The sequence below is a fragment of the Cavia porcellus genome, unplaced genomic scaffold (assembly GCF_034190915.1).
Source record: "Cavia porcellus strain 051 isolate PalLab524CR breed Dunkin Hartley unplaced genomic scaffold, mCavPor4.1 scaffold_1, whole genome shotgun sequence".
In the NCBI taxonomy this organism is placed as follows: domain Eukaryota; kingdom Metazoa; phylum Chordata; class Mammalia; order Rodentia; family Caviidae; genus Cavia; species Cavia porcellus.
In genome coordinates, this window is record NW_026947484.1 from 27921236 (window position 1) to 27939839 (window position 18604).

Sequence of the window (18604 nt, forward strand, 5' to 3'; positions counted from 1 at the left end):
CAAGGGAGAACCAGGAAGGAGGCCCACCCCCATAAGCCAGAGAAAAGAACACTGCACCCCCCACCTTCCTGTAAGCAACTGGCTAATTCACAGGAACACAGGCTGAAATGGTAACAACTAAACTAAACAAACAATCTAAAGCTTGTATTGTTTGATTGACTTTGCAAACCCAAAATCCTTAGTCCACTATTTAGAGGTTAACAATATGCATAATAGTAACTTTTATGGATTTCCAAAAGGAAAAAAAAACATTCAGATTGTTATCTAAAATTGCCTTCAAAAATGAATCAAAGCTTCTTGAAGAAATGGATGATAGCAGGCCTGAGGCAGTTAATGAAAAACATAATAACCAGGATATCTTATCATATAAAATCAAACATCTATTAAGGAATGTAGGTTCATGTTAAAAGGACATGTGAGGGCTGGGGATTTAGTTTAGCAGCACAAGTGCGAGGTCATGAGTTCAAACCCCAGTACTGGAAAAAAAAGACAAGAAAAGAAAAGAGAAAAAAAAAAAAAAAAAAAAAAACAAAAAACACATGTGAACCAAGTTCCCAGTGATCAAAGATAAGACAATTTGAAGTTCAAAAGAAATAGTAACTATCTTGAAGTTCATGATACTTAAAAACTTCATTGATCCCTTTTGAGAGTTGCTAGGATTACAATATACTATAGTCTAAAAACAGATAACAAAGGAAAAGAAAAACACATTTAAAAAAATGAATAAAGCCCTAGAAAATGTAATTAAAACATCAAAATTTAAATCTTTAACCCAGGTGTGATTGTGCATATCTATAATCTCAGCACTTGGGAGGTTGAGGCTAGATGATCTCTGCGAGTTTAAGACTAGCCTGGCATATAAAGTGAGCTCAAGGCCAGCCTGAACTGCACAGTAAGATTCTATCTGAAAAAGACCAAAGGAAAAAAAATCTTCTATAGTGATTAGTCCACAAATGGAATGACATTGGTTTCAACAACTTTCAATAAAATACTGTATTTATTAAGCAGTTTATTTCCCCTGTAATTCACTAACCTCATCAATATGGCAGGTACAGAAACACCCACCAAACAGCAAAGGAAAGCTTGCCACATTAGAGCAATAATATTGTAAAATAATGGTCTATGCTAGTGGTCAACATTTCCTGTCAGAAAGTATTTTAGTCTTAAAAAGTCATACATGGGCAAACCACTCAGGACCCCTCCCATCTCTTTCTCAGATAGAAACTTTCTTTCTCTCAATAAATATTTTTACTCTAAAAAAAAAAAAAAAAAAGAAAAGTCATACACTTGATTATGTATTTGATCTTTCTGCAGGACCTGATGGCCACAGGCAAAGTTTGCTTCTAGACTCAGAAATTTGATTCTCATATAATCGTTTTTAAATTTTAATTTTTTAAAATGGTAGCAAAGTTTTGCATTATTAAATGCAAGAAAAGAAATAGATTCTGCAGAGTTTGGGCCAAGGAAAATAAGTATACTTTACAAAGAGAGCAGGCGGGGCTGGGGATTTAGCTCAGCGGCATAAGCGCCTGCCTTGCAAGCAGGCAGTCATGAGTTTGATCTCTGGTACCGACAAAAAAGGAAAAAGGAAAAAAAAGGAAAAAAAAAAAAAAAAAAAAACCAAAGTGAGCAGGCAACCATGAAGTGAACAGTAGATAAGTTTCACGTAACTCTTATAAGGTCATAAAATATTCTCCGCTTGTCCTTTTTACAACTATTAAAACACATAATTCTTGAGTCACATACCTTATAACATTCATAGCAAGCTTTTAGCCTTGGCCATCATTAAAACATGTGTGTAAAGCTACTATGCATTACTTGTTGGGTTCTAGTCTAGTCTAATAGGTTCTGTGTACTAACTCTCATGTACTAGAGCACAGACCCTGTTAAAATAAAGACTCGATTTGATATTCCTGTTAAGAGAGAGAAAACTATGTAAGCAAAACGGCACTTCCAACAAGACAAATGGATGGCAGTAGCTTCCATGTCTCTTTCTTTGAAATAGTTGAGCATACCTTCACATCCAATAGTATCAAACATAACAAAAACCATTCAAGAGAATGAAAGTATTACAGGGCATTCCGAACCAAGTAACAGAAAATGAACAATGGCTACTACCTTATCTCATTTTCCACAAAAAATTTGTTTATAGTATCACACATATTAAAATCCAGTAAGATATAACATGATAGAACCAATGGAAACAGAAGCAAGATGATATTAAATCAGCAATGGCTGCTATAGTGTCTTGTTTTCTTCAGAATAGCTGTTCATACCATCACACTTAATAAAATCAAACAAAACAGAATAAAACCATTCCAAATGAAAGAAAACATTATAAGGCTTCAAAGCAATGTGAATCACGATTCCCATAAAATCTTATGTACTCTTAACCACTTCTTACACTAGTTAGACTGTTCAGTATTTATACATGTGAATTTGATTTATTTCGCTTATGAGTATGGTCTCAAGCTGCATCCATTTATTTGTAAATATCTCAGTGTGATCATTCTTTATAGCTGAGAAGTACTTCATTATATAAAAATACCACATCTTTTTTAATCCATTCCTCAGCTGATGGACACTAAGGTTGTTTCTAAGATCTGGCTAATACAAATTGTGCTGCTAATAAACATAGGTATACATATATCACTGGCGTATGACGTTTTCAATTTTTCTGGGAATATGTGGAATAGCTGGGTAAAATGGGACTTCCAATCCGAGCATTTTGAGGAAACTCCAGACTGACCTCCACAGTGGCTACACCAGTCTACACTCCCACCAACAGTGTAGGAGAGTTCCTTTTTCCCTACAGCCTCTCCAGCGTTTGTCGTTGGTAGTTTTCTTGATCCTGGCCATTCTTTCAGGAGTGAGATGGAATCTCAGTGTGGTTTTAATTTGCATTTCTCTAGTGAGTAATGATGATGAACATTTTTTCATGTATTTATTTGCCATTTGTATTTCTTCATCTGAGAATTGTGTATTCATCTCAGATGCCCATTTTTGGATTGCATCTTTGAATTTTGGGTCTGATTTTTTTTTTTTAAATTCTCCATGTTTTAGACAGAAGTACTTTGTCTGAGGAACAGTTCACTAAGATTGTTTTTCCTAGTTTGTGGGTTTTCTTTTCACTATGTGGGAGATTTCTTTTGATGTGCAGAAACTTTTTAATAAGACGTGATCCCAGTTATTGATTCTGGGAAGTATTTCCCATGTGGTTTGATTCCTGTTCGTGAATTCTCAACCTACATCCCTGTCTTCAAGATTTTTACCTAGTTTGTCTTCCAACAGATTTAGTGTTTCTGTTTTAATATTCAGATCTTTGATCCATTTAGATTTTAATTTAGTATATAGTGATAGGCATGGGTCTAGTTTTAGTTTTTGGCATATGGAGAACCAGTTTTTTCAGCACCATTTTTTAAAGAGACTGTCGTTGTTCCAGGGAACATGTTTGGCCCCTTTATCAAAGATAAAGCGGTTAAGTGTGTTTGTAGTTTTGGCTGTATCTTCTAATCTATTCCATTGGTTTTCAGATCTGTTTTTATTCTAGTACCATGTTGATTTTATTACAGTAGTTTTGTAGTATAACTTCAAGTCAGGGATTGTGATGCCTCCTGCCTTGCATTTGCTGTTTAGAAATGCCTTTGCTATTCTACGTCTCTTCTGGTTTCAGATGAATTTTAGGAGTGATTTCTCTAAATCTGTGAGATAAGTTAATGGTATTTTCATTGGCACTGCATTGAATCTGTGTAACAAGTTTTGGGAGAATGGTCATTGTCACAATATTTACTCTTCTTATCCATGAACAAGGTATGTCTTTCCTGAAAAGTGAGTAAATTAATTCCCCCTACTTAAGGCTCATAAACTGATCTGGAAGAGAAATAAAATTCAAATGAAATATCTGAAAACATTTTTTTAGCAATAAAGTAAACTTTATTTTTCTTTTTTTGAGACACAGTCTCACTATGCTGCCAAGGCTGGTCTCAAACTCCAAGACTCGAGTGACCCTTCTGCCTTAGCTTCTTGAGTAGCTGAGACTACAGGCTTATGACAGGGTGTACAGTGGTAAATGTCTTTTTAAGGTGACTACTAGGAGGAAAATATTTGTTTGACTATTTAAATTGATACATGTGAAAGTTAATATCCACAAATAATATATAATTATCTTTTTACTTGAAAACAAAGTATTTCATAGTTATGTCAACCTTCTGAAGTATTGTTACCTAATGTCATAAGAGCAGCAATCAACAACCATCCAGCTTGTGTGCGCTGAGCTGAAAGGCGACTGTTTTGAGCAGCAGAACACAGCAAATCCTCTGCTAATGCCATAATAATCTGTATATGTATGGAAGAATAAGGCAGTAAAAATAATAATTTTGTTAGTGGACAAAAAAACAGGAACTAATTATAAGCTCTTGAAAAATAACTCTTACATATAATAAAGTGATTAAAAAACTGTCATTCATATAGATTACATAATAGGATAAATCATACAACAGAAGTATAAAAATATTACATTTTCAGGTTAAATATTGGTAATTTACAGAGTTTGAGCAAGTTTATAATTCTTTGTGGGGCATATGTGTCAATATCGTAAGACTTCAAACATAGCTCTACAGACTTTATTATATTTTTGGTACCAGGAATCAAATTCAGGACCTTGCACTTGCCAGATTATTATTTTTTGCAGGGTCTTGCCATATATTCCAGGCTGGCCTCGAACTTTTAAAGAGATCCTCCTGCCTCAGTGTCCTGAGGGTTGGGATTACAGGCATGTGCCACCCACCTGGCCTTGCTGTATAAAATTTTAATTTACATTTAGTGTTAACCAAATATCTTCTTTGATCAGTAATTATCAAGAAAATTTCTTTTATATAGTAAACTCCCTTTTCATTTATTTTTAAGACACGGTTTCATTATATAGTCCCGCTTGATCTTGAACTTGTTATGTATGTAGCCCAAAGTGGCTTCGAAGTTGTGATCTTCTAGTCCTCAGCCTCCTTACTGTTAGGATTATAGGTACACTCTTTTAACATTTGATACACAACTTGCAATCCTTGGTGGAAATATACTACCAGGGCTAAAAGCAATCAAAACGGTCCCACATAAATGTAAGTTTCAGAGTTGGGTATAATTTATGAAAATGTCAGAACCAGATGTAATATGCCTGAGAAATTTCTGTAATCAAATGCTAATGTGTAAGTATTAAGTATTAGATATAAGCTTCATAAAGAAAACAAGTGTATTTTAACAGGTTTACAAAGGGGTTGTAATTTGTATGTCTTGCTTCTGGGTGGCTTGAACAACTGGACTTACATGCATGACTATCCCACTGAATGACTTTTTATTAATTTTATTAGTAAAAAGACCAATTAAATTTATTACATTCGTTTGAAACATCAGTGGTACAAACTGCCCAGTGGAACAACCAACCATGCATATATCACCAGTGGTTCAAGCAAGGGGGAATTCAGAGTGTTAAAATAGTCAACCAACGTACTACTAATTTAGGACTACTTGCAGTCTGTCTAGTTAGTAGGCTGATGGCACTAAAAAAATAAAGACAAAGAAACCATTTTAGTCAAATCATGACAAGTGGACATTCTCTAAAAAATTTCAAATATAATGTGGAGATGAGAATCTTATCTGAAATAATGAGACGTGATGATAACTTTAATTAGAAATATACAATGAAGATTCTTTACTTAACAAAATGTAATGTGTTAACTCAGAATGTAACTAAATAATAAATTTACATGATATACAACCTCCTGAAGTTGAAACCACTTTATTCCTTTCCATGACAATGAAAATGCTCAAATGTTTTGGAATTTCTTAAGTTCTAATATTTGTTGTAACACCTATGCCATGGAGAACATACTATAAAACTTCACAATCACATAACAGTGATGAGAAAGAAATACTGATTTTCACAAAAAATACTGACTTCACAAAAATGTGTGAAGTCTAAGTTGTAACATGTTCACTATCAAACAATTCTCCAAAAACTTGTGAGCACTGTATTTTGCCTATTTTATATGTTCTAGTATTCATAAGTTTTTTTCTTTTAGTTCTCTTCAAAATTCTTTCTACATTGTAACTAAGCTATCCAAACATTAGCGTATCCTGCACAGCTTTGACCGGGAGACATACAAAGATCATGATGTTTTCAGGAAAATTGTGAAATATTATTATTATATATAAAAGATAAAATCATTACCTTGCCCTTTCCATGAGGAATTCCTAAAGGACAGTGTTTCACTGCTCCCAGCAAAGCTGCCACAGCAAAACTAAAGCCAGTCACTGCTTCGGGTGAAGACTTCAGGACAGTAAGCCGCTCAAGGCAGCGATCTAAGACAGGTGTTAAGTAGCAAGGTAATGCAACAGCAATGCAACGTAAACACCAAGCTGCCGCCAGTCGAACAGAAATGCTAGGGTGAAGAACAACTGAAATGACACTGTCAAGAAGGCCTGAAAGAACAGAACAAACAAAAGATGATGCAGAAATAGAGATAAAACTCAGCCATAAAATACTCAAAAGAATGGTTACCTGGATATATGTTATTTTTATTAAAAGTCAGTCAGAATGAAAAATAAGTAATACATAACTAAAAATAGGGGTTTTTTCCCCCTTCAAACCTAGAGGCTGAACCTGGTGGCACACACCTGCAATCCCATTTCTCAGAAGGCTAAGGCAGCAGGATTGCAAGTTGGAGCCTAGCCTAAAAATTTAGCAAGATATTCTTTCAAACTAAGAATATAAAAAGGACCGAGAAGTAGGCAGTACGAAGATGAAGGCCCCAAACTCAATTGCCAAAACTGGGGTGGGGGTGGGGGACGACAAAAAAAAATTATTTTGCTCAGTGGCTCAAGCACTTGCAAGGTCATGAGTTCAATCCCTAGACCCCCTCTCCCCCCCAAAGACATGGAATACAGCCAAAAGCAAGAAAAGAATTTATACTTATTATGTTCAAGACATTCCTTCAAGTCAGACGCAGTGGTTCATGCACTAAACCCAGTACTTTGGAGGCCAAATCAGAAGGACTGCAAGTTTATGGCCAGCCTGGACAATTTAGCAAGATCCTGTCTTTTAAGATAAATAGTAAAAAGGGCTGGGAATGCAGCTGCACCACTGGGTTCAATCCTCAGCTAACCCTCCCTCAAAAAAAAAATGCAGAGTGCTAGCCTTCCAAAATAAGAACAAAAACATAAGTTTCTCATCAACTGTTATTTAAATGTCTACCAGATTTATATCACTCATAAGCCCAAATATAATGTAAATCTCATTCAGCAGGAAATGAATGTAAAAAAGGACAAAAAACACAAAAAATTATTTTTTTGAGACAGGATTTTGTTATATATGAGCTCAGGCTAGCTTTGAACTCATTACACAGCTTAGGTCGGCCTTTAACTTCCAGTGATCCTCCTGCTCAGTTTCCTGAGTGCAGGGACTACAGACATGTGCCACTAAGCTTGGCACAACAACTCTGTGATTATACCAAAATCATTGATAAGTATCTTTTAAAAAAAGTTTTGTCTTTCTGAAACAAAATTTCACTATGGAGTTTAGGCTGGCCTTGAACTCACTTTATAAAAGCCCAGGTTGGCCTTGAACTCAAGCCAAATCTTCTACCTCAGCCTGAGTGCTGGAATTGTAGGTGCATGCCACCACACCAGGCCAAAGTAAGAGGCCAAACTAAGAGGGTGAATTTTATGGTGTGTAAATTATATCTCAATAATATCTTGATAAACTTATTGTAGAACTGATTAGTTTTCAGAAAGAAAATAATGCCTTTTTTAAAGCCTGTTTTAAAAGACCTTTGAGGATCTAATTTATATGTGACATATGATTTTTTTTTTTTTTTTTGACTTTTTGAGACAGGGTTTTACTAGGCAGTTCAGGCTGGCCTTGAACTCACAGTGATCCTCCTGCTGATCCTCCTGCCTCAGCCTCCTGAGTGCTGGGATTCTAGCTGTGTGTCACTATGCCCACCAATTTTAACAGTTTTTTTTTTGTCTTTTTCCTTTTTATTGGTACCGGGGATAGAACTCATGACTGCCTGCTTGCAAGGCAGGCGCTTATGCCACTGAGCTAAATCCCCAGCCCCCCAATATTAACATTTTAACTGCAGTCAAGAATTCAGGTTAATTTCTCTTTAAGTTTTTCCATATTTATTAAACATTTCAAGAAAGGAGGATAGAGAAAGGCTTTGAGAACAGCCTTTAGTTGCAAAAGCAAAACAAAAAAGGGAAAAAAACTGCCTTACATATATTCATATTTTAAATAATCCTGATCACCTTTAGTAAGTGCAGGGGAATCTATAATGATTAAGTGATCTGAAGGAGGTTTTCTTACTTGAATATAAATAAAATATAAGGTATTCAGATGAGTCAAACAATAGACATACCTATACTTGAGTCCTGCAGCAAAGGGGCAGCTGTGGTACCCAGATTACATATGAGATTTCCAAGTTCTTGTAAAGCACACACTAACATATGTTGGCTGGCTGATATATCTGTGGAACCAGGACGGCTTTCCAAATTACCATCACTCAACACAGCATCTGACAGAAACATAAGGATTTACTATGTATCACTGTTTTATAAAAATACAGGCAGGTAGTAGGTGTTAGGAACAGAAAAATATACGAAGGCAAATACTAATACAGTACCACTTGATGAGCATGAAACCCTTAAGGCACTGACTAAAATGCTTAACTGGGGAACTGCAATAGAGAATGAACTGAATACAACAGATCTAATTAACACAACCTGATCACAAATCCATTATTCTTTATAAAGAGGCACTGAAAAGGAAAACTGATGAGAAACTAAAAAATACTCCAATACAACATCAAGATAAGAGTATATTTACAGCAGTATTACAAGATCTGAAATGGGTTGCTTCAAACAATTTTATGTAACTCTTATAAGAAGCACAATAAATTCTGAGGAATCATTATCACCAGCCTTCAAGACTTTTATATTAATATACTAATCTATCACTCTAGTTTTAGCGTTGTTAAAACAAACTGCCTTCATAGATTCATACCCACAAGTTTCTTCTGCTTCCAGATGGACTGACAGATATCCTTTGCAGCAGCCATTTGAGCCTTTTCTCCAAGAAGGCTTCCTATGGTGGCTCGGAGGATAAACGACACACACCGGCGACAGCAGACAGCATCGACATGGGTTTGGGTGGCTTTAGGGTGTGACTGTGACACAAGGCTTAGGATGTGAGAAAGAAAGACAGCAAAATTTTTTTCTAGCCATGCTCCGCCTAATGTTGAAAGAAACACCACATAAGCCTAAAAGAAAAAGGAGTTTCATCTTCAAAATTTAATCACTTCAACTCTGTATTAATATTCTACAAAATGTATAAATATTCTCCACAAACTGTACTCTTTTCTCACTTACAACCACTTGTTTATTTCAAGACAAAGCAGAACAGCATACTCTTTCAAATGTAATTTTATTTATGCTACTCCTCTGTTTTGTTTTGCAAATTTTCAGGACATCTGATATTGTCAGCTAACTTGTAAGATGTGCCTGTGGCTTTTCTGAACAAAAGTTCCAAGTAAGTTATCACTCTGAACAAGAAAACTCAGATTAAAGGTATGAAATCATTGTAAGAATTAATTGCGCTCCAATACCATAACTGAAAGAATTCAGTTCTAGAAATCTAAGGAACATTTACAGTGATAAATCACTGGTCTTTATTTTCATGAATGTTAAGTCTGTTTTACGCCATATACAGAAAGTACTTTTCTTAAATAACCTGTTCCTTAGAAACACATAGTTAACAACTACACTAGGAAACTCACATTCTCTTTAAGTCTCCATACAGTATAAAACAATATGAAGATTTTAAAAGTATAAGTTTGTTTTGAAACATACTGGCATTTAGAAAAAAATCTGACAAAACAATACAGGAATCTTTGTGTTGGTTTCTAAAACAACTTTTCTAAGAGTTTAGCTTTTAAAATTATTTAGGACCAAAATTAAAGAACTGAAGTAGATTATATGCTCCTTTACTTAAGAGTTAACCATATATAAAAATAAAATAAATAATCATATAAAAATACCGTGTCCACGCTAAATAATGTGTCTAGCAGCTTAAAATGAACTGAATAAACACCAATAAATACAATAAAGAAATGTTAAACCAACAAGTCATATATTAATATTCAAGGACCAGGAACAAAAAGTGTTGTGCATGTTTCAAAGGAAATAAAAGTTCTCCATTTATTATGAATTTAAACATATTGTGGGTATTAAGATTCCTTACTTGTAACCTAGTTTTTAAAAATATTTTTGCCTTGTTTTATCTATGTATAAATATGAGCACCTAACAAGTGATCTACACAGTATCACTTCACAGTTAGATACTAAAATTGTCATTATAGCCAGTGAAAATTACATTTAGATACTAATTTATGATTCCAACCTGAGTAACTCCAACTCGAACATCTCTACTGACAGAACTGGTTCCTTTCAGCATATCTCCACTGGCTCGAAGAAATCCTGAACTCCCACGCAGAAACCCTGTTCCTAGTAATTCCAGAACTTCCTCCAGAGATACTTTACGCATGCTTTGACGTGAGGCTCCTATGAAAAAGAACAAAACAAAACTATGATTCATATTCTGTAAGACTAAATTCTAGTGCACTTTTTGTTTGTTTGTTTGTTTGTTTGTTTGTTTTGGTTGCTAGGGATTGAACCCAGGGCCTTGTATATGCTAAGCATATGCTTTACCACTGAGCTCAGACACATTAATGCATGATTTTGTTTTATGAAGAGCAAGAATATTAACAAACTAAAAATTCAAACAAAATAAAAAATTTATAGGACATCCTATACATGAATATACACTTACAAAAAAAATCTAAAAAGGTTTTAAAAACATCTTAAAAGTATATGCTTATTTAAGATCCTGACCCACAGAGTTCCCTTTCTTCAAACAACAATTTAAGAGGCTACTAATGTTTTTTGGTAAGAGATTGGGGGCTTTGTGCATATTAGGCAAGTGCTCTACTACTGAGCTATATCACAGGTCAAACTAATAGTCCTTTAAAGTAAGGGAAAACATAAAGAAGCTCTACCTTTCTAAGCATTGCTTTAGTATTTCTTTTGAAACACTAAATATGCCAAAACATAATTTTCTTTTTTCAAACACTCTCAAATTTTTAATGAAATTTATATAAAATAACCTTATTCTGTCTTTTCAAATGCTCAACTGCAATACAATGTTTTGTTATTCTCTCTGTCTGTGAAGAAATCAAAGCTAATTACTATTCAAACTATTCAATTAGCTCTTCAGTTATAATAGATTGGATAAGAAAGAAAGGTTTAGGGCTGCCTTCAGTTTGAGACAGCTGAATTTCTCACCGTATCTATAGAATAATATCTCCTCTAAACTAAAAGAAAGAAAAAGATCCACATTCTTTTCATTTTTCTTCTGAAAAAAAAAAAAAAAACCCAAAAAACAGTAACAACTTCTGACCCTTAGTATAGATTCAAATCATACAGCAGAAGAAAAATAAGCTTTCATTAATGTTATAAACAACAACAAAATGTATACTCCAGGCCCAAGATAAGAAACCAGCTGAGACAAATGAAAATGTATCTTGGCACTTGGGAGAGAAATATCCATTAAGTAGTACAAAATCAATCCTTTCATGAATCATAAATCCTACAGAGGTAATAAATGTAATAAATGACTAAGTATTGTGTAAACAGTGCTTAAAAACCATGTACTATCCTATAATCCCAGCACTTGGGAGGCTGAGGCAGGAGGATCATTGCAAGTTCAAGACCAGCCTGGGCTACAAAGTGAACCCAAAGCCAGCCTGAAGTGTCTCAAAAAGGCAAAAAAGCCAAACCAAAACGAAACAAACAAAATTCATGCATTAAATACAGTAAGGTAAATGAGTTAAGGAACACTGGAGAAGGAAGTATGGTTACTTTGAATCGGGTTGTGGTTGGAGTCATTGAAAGAGTGCTATTTAAGCATGGTTGAATGTATTAAGGAAATCAGGGATGAGGATATTTAGAGAATTTCTAGGCAGAAAAAGTAGCTATGGCAAAAAAGTCTTGAGGCGGGTTATGATGCCCAGTGCATTCAAGCAGAGAAGCCTGAATAGAGCAACAGAGGTCCAGTAGGAGTTGGCTTTACATACGGGCGGGTTGTAGGACTTTGTTAAGTGGTAAGTACATGACTGAATTGAAGAGTTTGTGGTGGACTCTGAGAAAGAAAAGATTAAATGTCATTTTGCTGCTGTGCTAAGAGCAGGCTATAAAGAGGGCAAAGGCAAAAGCAGGAAGATCCACATGGAGTGATTTATTATTTCCAGCAAGAGGATCAAGGTGGTTCAGTGAAGAAGAATGACAGTCTGGAGATACCTATATGAAATCATAATTTTTTCAATTTAAAAAACTCTCAAAATTATAAAGCTGCAAGAATAGTACAATAAATTCCCATATACCTTTCACCTAAATTCACCATGTTTTCATCATTTCTTACAGATTTATGGCCAACTATTTTACAGAAAGGCTTTTTATTTTTTTGTTCTGGTATCAGGAACCAAACTCAGGACCTTACACTTACCAGGCAGGCACTTATGCTGCTGAGTTATATCCCCAGCCATGAACGGCTCTTAATTTGAGTTCATCTGGTATTTCCTCAGAAATCTGGCAGAGAACTACTGTATCTTCCTGGAACTCACTTTGTAGCCCAGGTTGGCCTCAAACTCACAGTGATCCTCCACCTCCACCTCCCAAGTCTTGGAATTACAGTTATATGTCACTACACCTGGCTATACCTTGTATTCTTATCCATAGTTTCTCTTCCTCAGTATCTAACATCAGAAAACACTGTCAAGCAGGAATCCATCTGTCCCTGCACTGGTAATTCTAGCTTTGAACATACCAGTAAAGTCAGTCTGCCAGATGTGTTCACTATAAACTTACCATTTGCAAAGATGGCAAAAATGACCAAAAATAGCCCACTGAACTTTCCTCCAGGGATATACTGAGGATGCCTACAATCATAAACTATTACCATGATTCTAAAAAGGGTCTTTTTTTTTTTTTTTTCAGTATAGACAACTGAACCTAGGGCCTTCTCACTAAGCTACATCCCCAGTTCTTTTTATATTTTTTTATTTTGAGACACTGTTATGGTATGTATCTAGATGCCGGTCCACCAAAGCCTCATGCAGTTACAGGTGGGGCTTTGAGACATCATTGTGGCGGTATCAGTATTAAATGTGGGTTAGCCTGCTGATGATGTTACAGCTGAATGTGCTGTTAGGTGGGGTTTGGTTCAAAGAGCTGGGTCACTGAGGGCGTGGCCTGGAAGGGTATACAGTACCTACCCCTAGCTGCTCTTTTTACGCTCTATTTTCTGGCTGTCATGAGTTGAGACGCTTATCCTCCATACACACCTCCACACTGTTTCTTCTTCAGAACCCAGTGACCACAGACTGAAACCTCTATGAACTGTGAGCCAAATTAAAATTTTTCTTCCTTTAAACTGAGTTGCACGTATTGGGTCTTAGACAAAGAAAGTGACTAAGAGTCTAAGTTGCCTGAACTTTTTATTCTGTCTTGCCTTCCAAAGTGCTACAATTATAAGCATACACCACCAGACACAGCTATAAAAGATCGTATTTACCATCTATCCCTTCTGTAGTTATTAACCTGCTATAAAAGCTTTCCCTTTTCTTCTTTACAATCATTACACATGCATGGACTTTTTTTATTTAATAAATTATAACCCGTTTCTTTTATTATGCATTTTCATGATAGTATGGTCCAGGATCTGACCAGTGGGAGTCTCTAAAAATGCTGGTAGTATAAGCTGCTTTCTTTTTGGTCTACAATGTTCTAGACTTCCAGGCTGAATTGGACTTTTTGTCCTAATCCCAGAGTTACCCATTCTCCAACGACTTCCAATTCTGGATGTTTTGAGATAGTTTAAGTGTGCAAGCAGAGCAGGTATGTGCATGTGCGGGGGAACAGAAGATAAACACTTGGTTTAGGATGAGTTAATTTGAAATTAAACAGTCACCCAAGTGAGATGTCAAATGGGCAGTTGGATATGAATCAGGAATCCAAGAGAGAAGACTAAGCTAAAGATCTAGTCCTCCCTGATATTCAGTGGAATTTAAGCTATGGATAAGAATACAAGGTATAGCCAGGTGTAGTGACATATAACTGTAATTCCAAGACTCGGGAGGTGGAGGTGGAGGATCACTGTGAGTTTGAGGCCAACCTGGGCTACAAAGTGAGTTCCAGGCCAGCCTGAACTACATGGTGAAATCCTGTCTGAAAAAGACAAAAACACAATGGAGTACTACTCAGCTATAAAGAATAATCACATTGAGATATTTATAAATAAATGGACACAAATTGAGACCATAGTCATAAGTGAAATAAATCACTCACATGTATAAATACCGTATAGTCTCCCTAGTGTAAAAAACGTAAGAGTACATAAGAGTTTATGATGATCATGATTCCCCATTACATTGTTTTGAAGCCTTATAATGTTTGCATTCATTAGTAGGAATGATTTTATCCTGGTTTGTTTTATTATCTGTGATAATATGAGCAGCTACTTTGAAAAAAACAATACAATACAATAGCTAGTGCTGATTTAATATCATCTTACTCTGAAGTCCTACCATGCTTTTGTTCCTCTGTTTCCATTGGTTCTGTCATATTGTACCTTATTGGATTTTATTATGTGTGATAAATAAATTTTCTATGGAAAATGAGATAATATAGCAGCTATTGTTCGTTCTCTGTTATTTGGTTCTGAGTGCCCTGTAATATTTTCATTCTCTTGAATGGTTTTGTACTATTTTGTTATGTTTGATACTAGTATGAAGTTATGCTCAACTATTTCAGGGAAGGAAACATTATGGTAGTTATTGTTAATTACGGGTTGTCTTGTGGTGAAGTGCTGTGTTGCTTGCATTGCCCTGATCTGGTTTGTTATGTCCTCTTTTGTCTTAATCTCTTTAAAAAAAAGAAAGGCAAAAACACAAGCCCACAAGAGCAAGCATATGAGGGCAAAGAGCAGAAGACCAAGTACTAGAGCATGAGATTCTCCTTCAGAAATCCTCAGAAACCAAAATAAAAGGCAACCTAGTGAGACTCTGTTTCAAAATATAAAAAATAAAGGATTGGAGACATAGTTCAGTACAAAAAACCTGGGTTTGATCCCCAATACTGAAAAGAAATAGAAACAAAGAGAAGAGAGGGGGAAAAAAATCAGACAAGTGAACTAGACTGAAGACGAATTTCTACAGTAAAGACCAAGCAAGCATATAAGGGCACAAAAGCTAAGGGGAAAAAAGGGATATGGAAGAGGATTAACTGAGCTAAATATTGCTGAATGGTGAAGAACTGCTCTCTGGTTTCAGCATGGTTAAATATGAATATATAAACTCCACAAGGGAAAGGGCATTTATCTGTGTTGTTTGGTAACATATCCTGCCCACTCAGAACAAGTCCATGCCCAGCACAAGCACTCAAACTGTTGAGTGAAAAGAAAACATTCAAACGACCAACAGGTGTAAGAGCACATGTTCTTTAATTAGGGGAGTAAACTATAATAAATTAACACCTTACACTTGTTAGGATGGCTACTGCCAGAAAAGCTGTTAAAAAACAAGTGCTTGTGCTGGGGGTATCAGTGGTAGAATGCTTGGCTAGTGGGAGCCTTGGGTTTGATCCCAGTACCACAAAAAAACAAAGCAAGACAACAACAAAAATATTGGTGAGGATACAGACAAAATGAAACCCGTGGCACTGTTTTGACAGGACTAGAAAATAGTGCAGTCATATTGAAAACAATATGGAAGTTCTTAAAAAATTTTTAAAAAACTACCATGTGGTTCAGCCATTCCACTTGTGGTATTTATCCAAAAGACCGAAATCAAGATTTCAAAGAGATATTCTCATGCCATGTTCACTGCAGCCCTATTTACAGTAACCAACATATAGAAATAATCTAAATATCCATCAACAGATGAACAGCTTTAGAACAGGTGGCATACATGCAATAGAATACTATTAAGCCTTTAAAAAGGAAACTGTAAAGTGAAAACAAGGATGAGTCTTGAGGGCATAATAATTAAGTTATATGAAAATATTCCTTGATTCTACCTACATGAAGTATCTAAAACAGTCAAATTCATACAATCAAAAGGTGCAGTGGTGGTTACCAGGGGCTTAGAGGAGGAGGAAATGGGGAGTTACCAAACAGTGACACAAAGTTTCAGATGAGCAAAATAAATACACTGTAGACACTATTTCACACAACACTGTACATACAGTTAACACTGCTGTATTAATACACTGAATTTTATACAGGGTCAAGCTCATGCTAATTATTCTTAACACACACAGAATAACTGTGCAGCCAGGCATGGTGACACATTCCTGTAATCCCAGCACTTGGGAGGCTGAGGTCACAGGATCACTCTGAGTTCAAGGCTAATCGTAACTATACATTGAGACCCCAAAAAACCAAACAGAACAAAACTCCAAAACAAACAAGAAAACCCCATGAAAAAACAAAATAAAAACCCAATTAATAAATGAATGAATATGGAGGTCCCTGGAGACTTTAACAAAAACTGTTTTGGTGGAGTTACTAGAAACTACTTGATGTGCATTTGAAAGATAGGAGAAGAAATAAAGACAGTGTGCACCAGTAACTCTTCTGAGGAACTTTTTTGAGAAGCAAAGAAGAGAAGTATGACTTCTGCTTGCTGGAAAACTGGAAGTGTAAAAAGACTTCAAGATGGAAAAGTAAAAGCATGTTTCTCAAGAAACAGTTCATTAGAGAGAAAAATTGATGTGGAAGAGAAAATGGAGACTTCTAAGAACAATGTCCTTGAGCAGGTAAGAGGATGAACTCTACCAAAAGACTGCTTATCTTTAATAACAGTGGGGGAAGCTGGACTGGGTAGGACTGGATGCTAACAGTGAGGATGTGGTAGGCAAACCTACTGAAAATAGGCTATTAAATAAATGTAAGATGGGGGAAGAAGTTTGAGACTACGAGGAGGTACAAGACAAGTCAGTTAGGAAAGAAAGACTGAACAGACTGGAGAAATAACATGACTGTCAGCCACAGTTATGAAGCAGTTTTTGAAGATGCCATAAATTCTTATCAGCTTTATCAGAACAGGAAAATGTCCTTACTCATTTTTTTCTTGTACTGTGCTATAATACACTATCCATATGAAGCCTGCAAATTTCATTGGGAAAATCATTTCAGTTCTTTACCTTACAACCTTTGTACATTGAATTGGTCAAACTACTTTCATATTTGCTTTCAGATATAATACAGTACTGTGTTAACTCAGCCACCTACTTTTAACAAAGTCTATCATGACATCTAGATCACTTTTTAATTGCACGGAAATAATTACAACAAAAAGACAGAACTTGTAATGAAAGATGAAAGAACTTGTAACAAAACAGTATTTCAAAGATGGAGGTAAAACTGATTATTCTTAAATGGCTTCTGATTTTACTCTTTTAAGATTTCACCTCTTAAATAAATTTTTTTTCTTTTCTCCACTCCTGGTCTAGGTTTGTTTTTGGTGGTTTTGTTTTTGGTGGCTCTTTCCTTTGCAGCATACCCCCATAAATAAGAAATACTAAAAAAACCATAGAAAAAGAAAATATTCTTATTCAAAATTTTAAATTTATTGAGAATAAGTTGCATAGTTTGTTAATGTTTCCCAAATGATTCGGATATGCTGTATTTGCTGTCCTTTCTCATTTTGGATTGATAAACATTGCTTTCAAAAACTACAATCCACTTTATATAACAATGAATAACTTCTACAGCACTGCTTCTCAAGGTCTGCCTTTTTACCTGCCTGCTTTTTTTTTGTCTTTTTTTTTTTTTTTTTTGTACTGGGAATGGCACTCATGACCAGGCACTGTGCTGCTGAGCTATATCCTTGGCCCATCTGTCTTTTGACAGGGAGTTTATATAATTTAGGCTGGCCTTGAACTCACTATGAAACAAAGGCTGGTTTCAAACTCATGGTGATCCTCTTAACTCAGCCTTCAGATTGCTTGGACTAGAGGCGTACACCACCATGCCTAGCTCCAATGCTTATCAAAATTTAATGTGCACCAAAAGGAGAAATTAATGTGCATGTAAATTATCTAGGGATCCTGTTAAAATGAAAATTTTATTTAGTGAGTTAAGTGGGACCAAGGTTTCTGCACTTATTAAAGCCTCCCAGGTGATGCCATCGCCTCCAGAATGTTTTAAGTAGCAACTTCCATTTTCACTTGTAAAACTTATTCTTTGGATACAGAATTATAAAGTAAGTTTTCAATTATTCACCACCGCTTTATGTAAACTATAAATTAAACACAAGCAAAGTTTCTTGTTTAAAAAAATATTTCATTCTTGCTTACTGCCTAAAAATATATAAATGGGGAATATAATTTAACACAAAGTACATTCTACATAATATGTTCACTTATCCCAACCTAGAAAATGGTAAGAAAAATGTAATCAAATATATACTGCTTTAAAAAAAGAAATCAGAAATTTAGGTCT

General features: G+C 35.4%; 1 protein-coding gene across 6 annotated transcripts in view; it reads right to left on the reverse strand.

Moving 5' to 3' along the window:
• Positions 1-18604, reverse strand: part of Heatr5a (HEAT repeat containing 5A) — a 120322-nt gene that overhangs the window by 78823 nt on the left and 22895 nt on the right. For 5 of the 6 annotated variants that reach the window (XR_010051421.1, XM_063260539.1, XM_063260483.1 and 2 more), the window contains 5 exons: positions 10448-10608; positions 9053-9308; positions 8409-8564; positions 6221-6471; positions 4224-4335 (listed from right to left, as the gene is read on the reverse strand). Coding sequence is in view for 5 of the 6 variants with exons in the window: in XM_063260539.1 (XP_063116609.1) it covers positions 4224-4335; positions 6221-6471; positions 8409-8564; positions 9053-9308; positions 10448-10608 (936 nt within the window). In the remaining variant the exon portion in view is untranslated. The remainder of the gene's footprint in view (positions 1-4223; positions 4336-6220; positions 6472-8408; positions 8565-9052; positions 9309-10447; positions 10609-18604) is intronic. The other variant, XM_063260586.1, reaches the window with a different exon arrangement.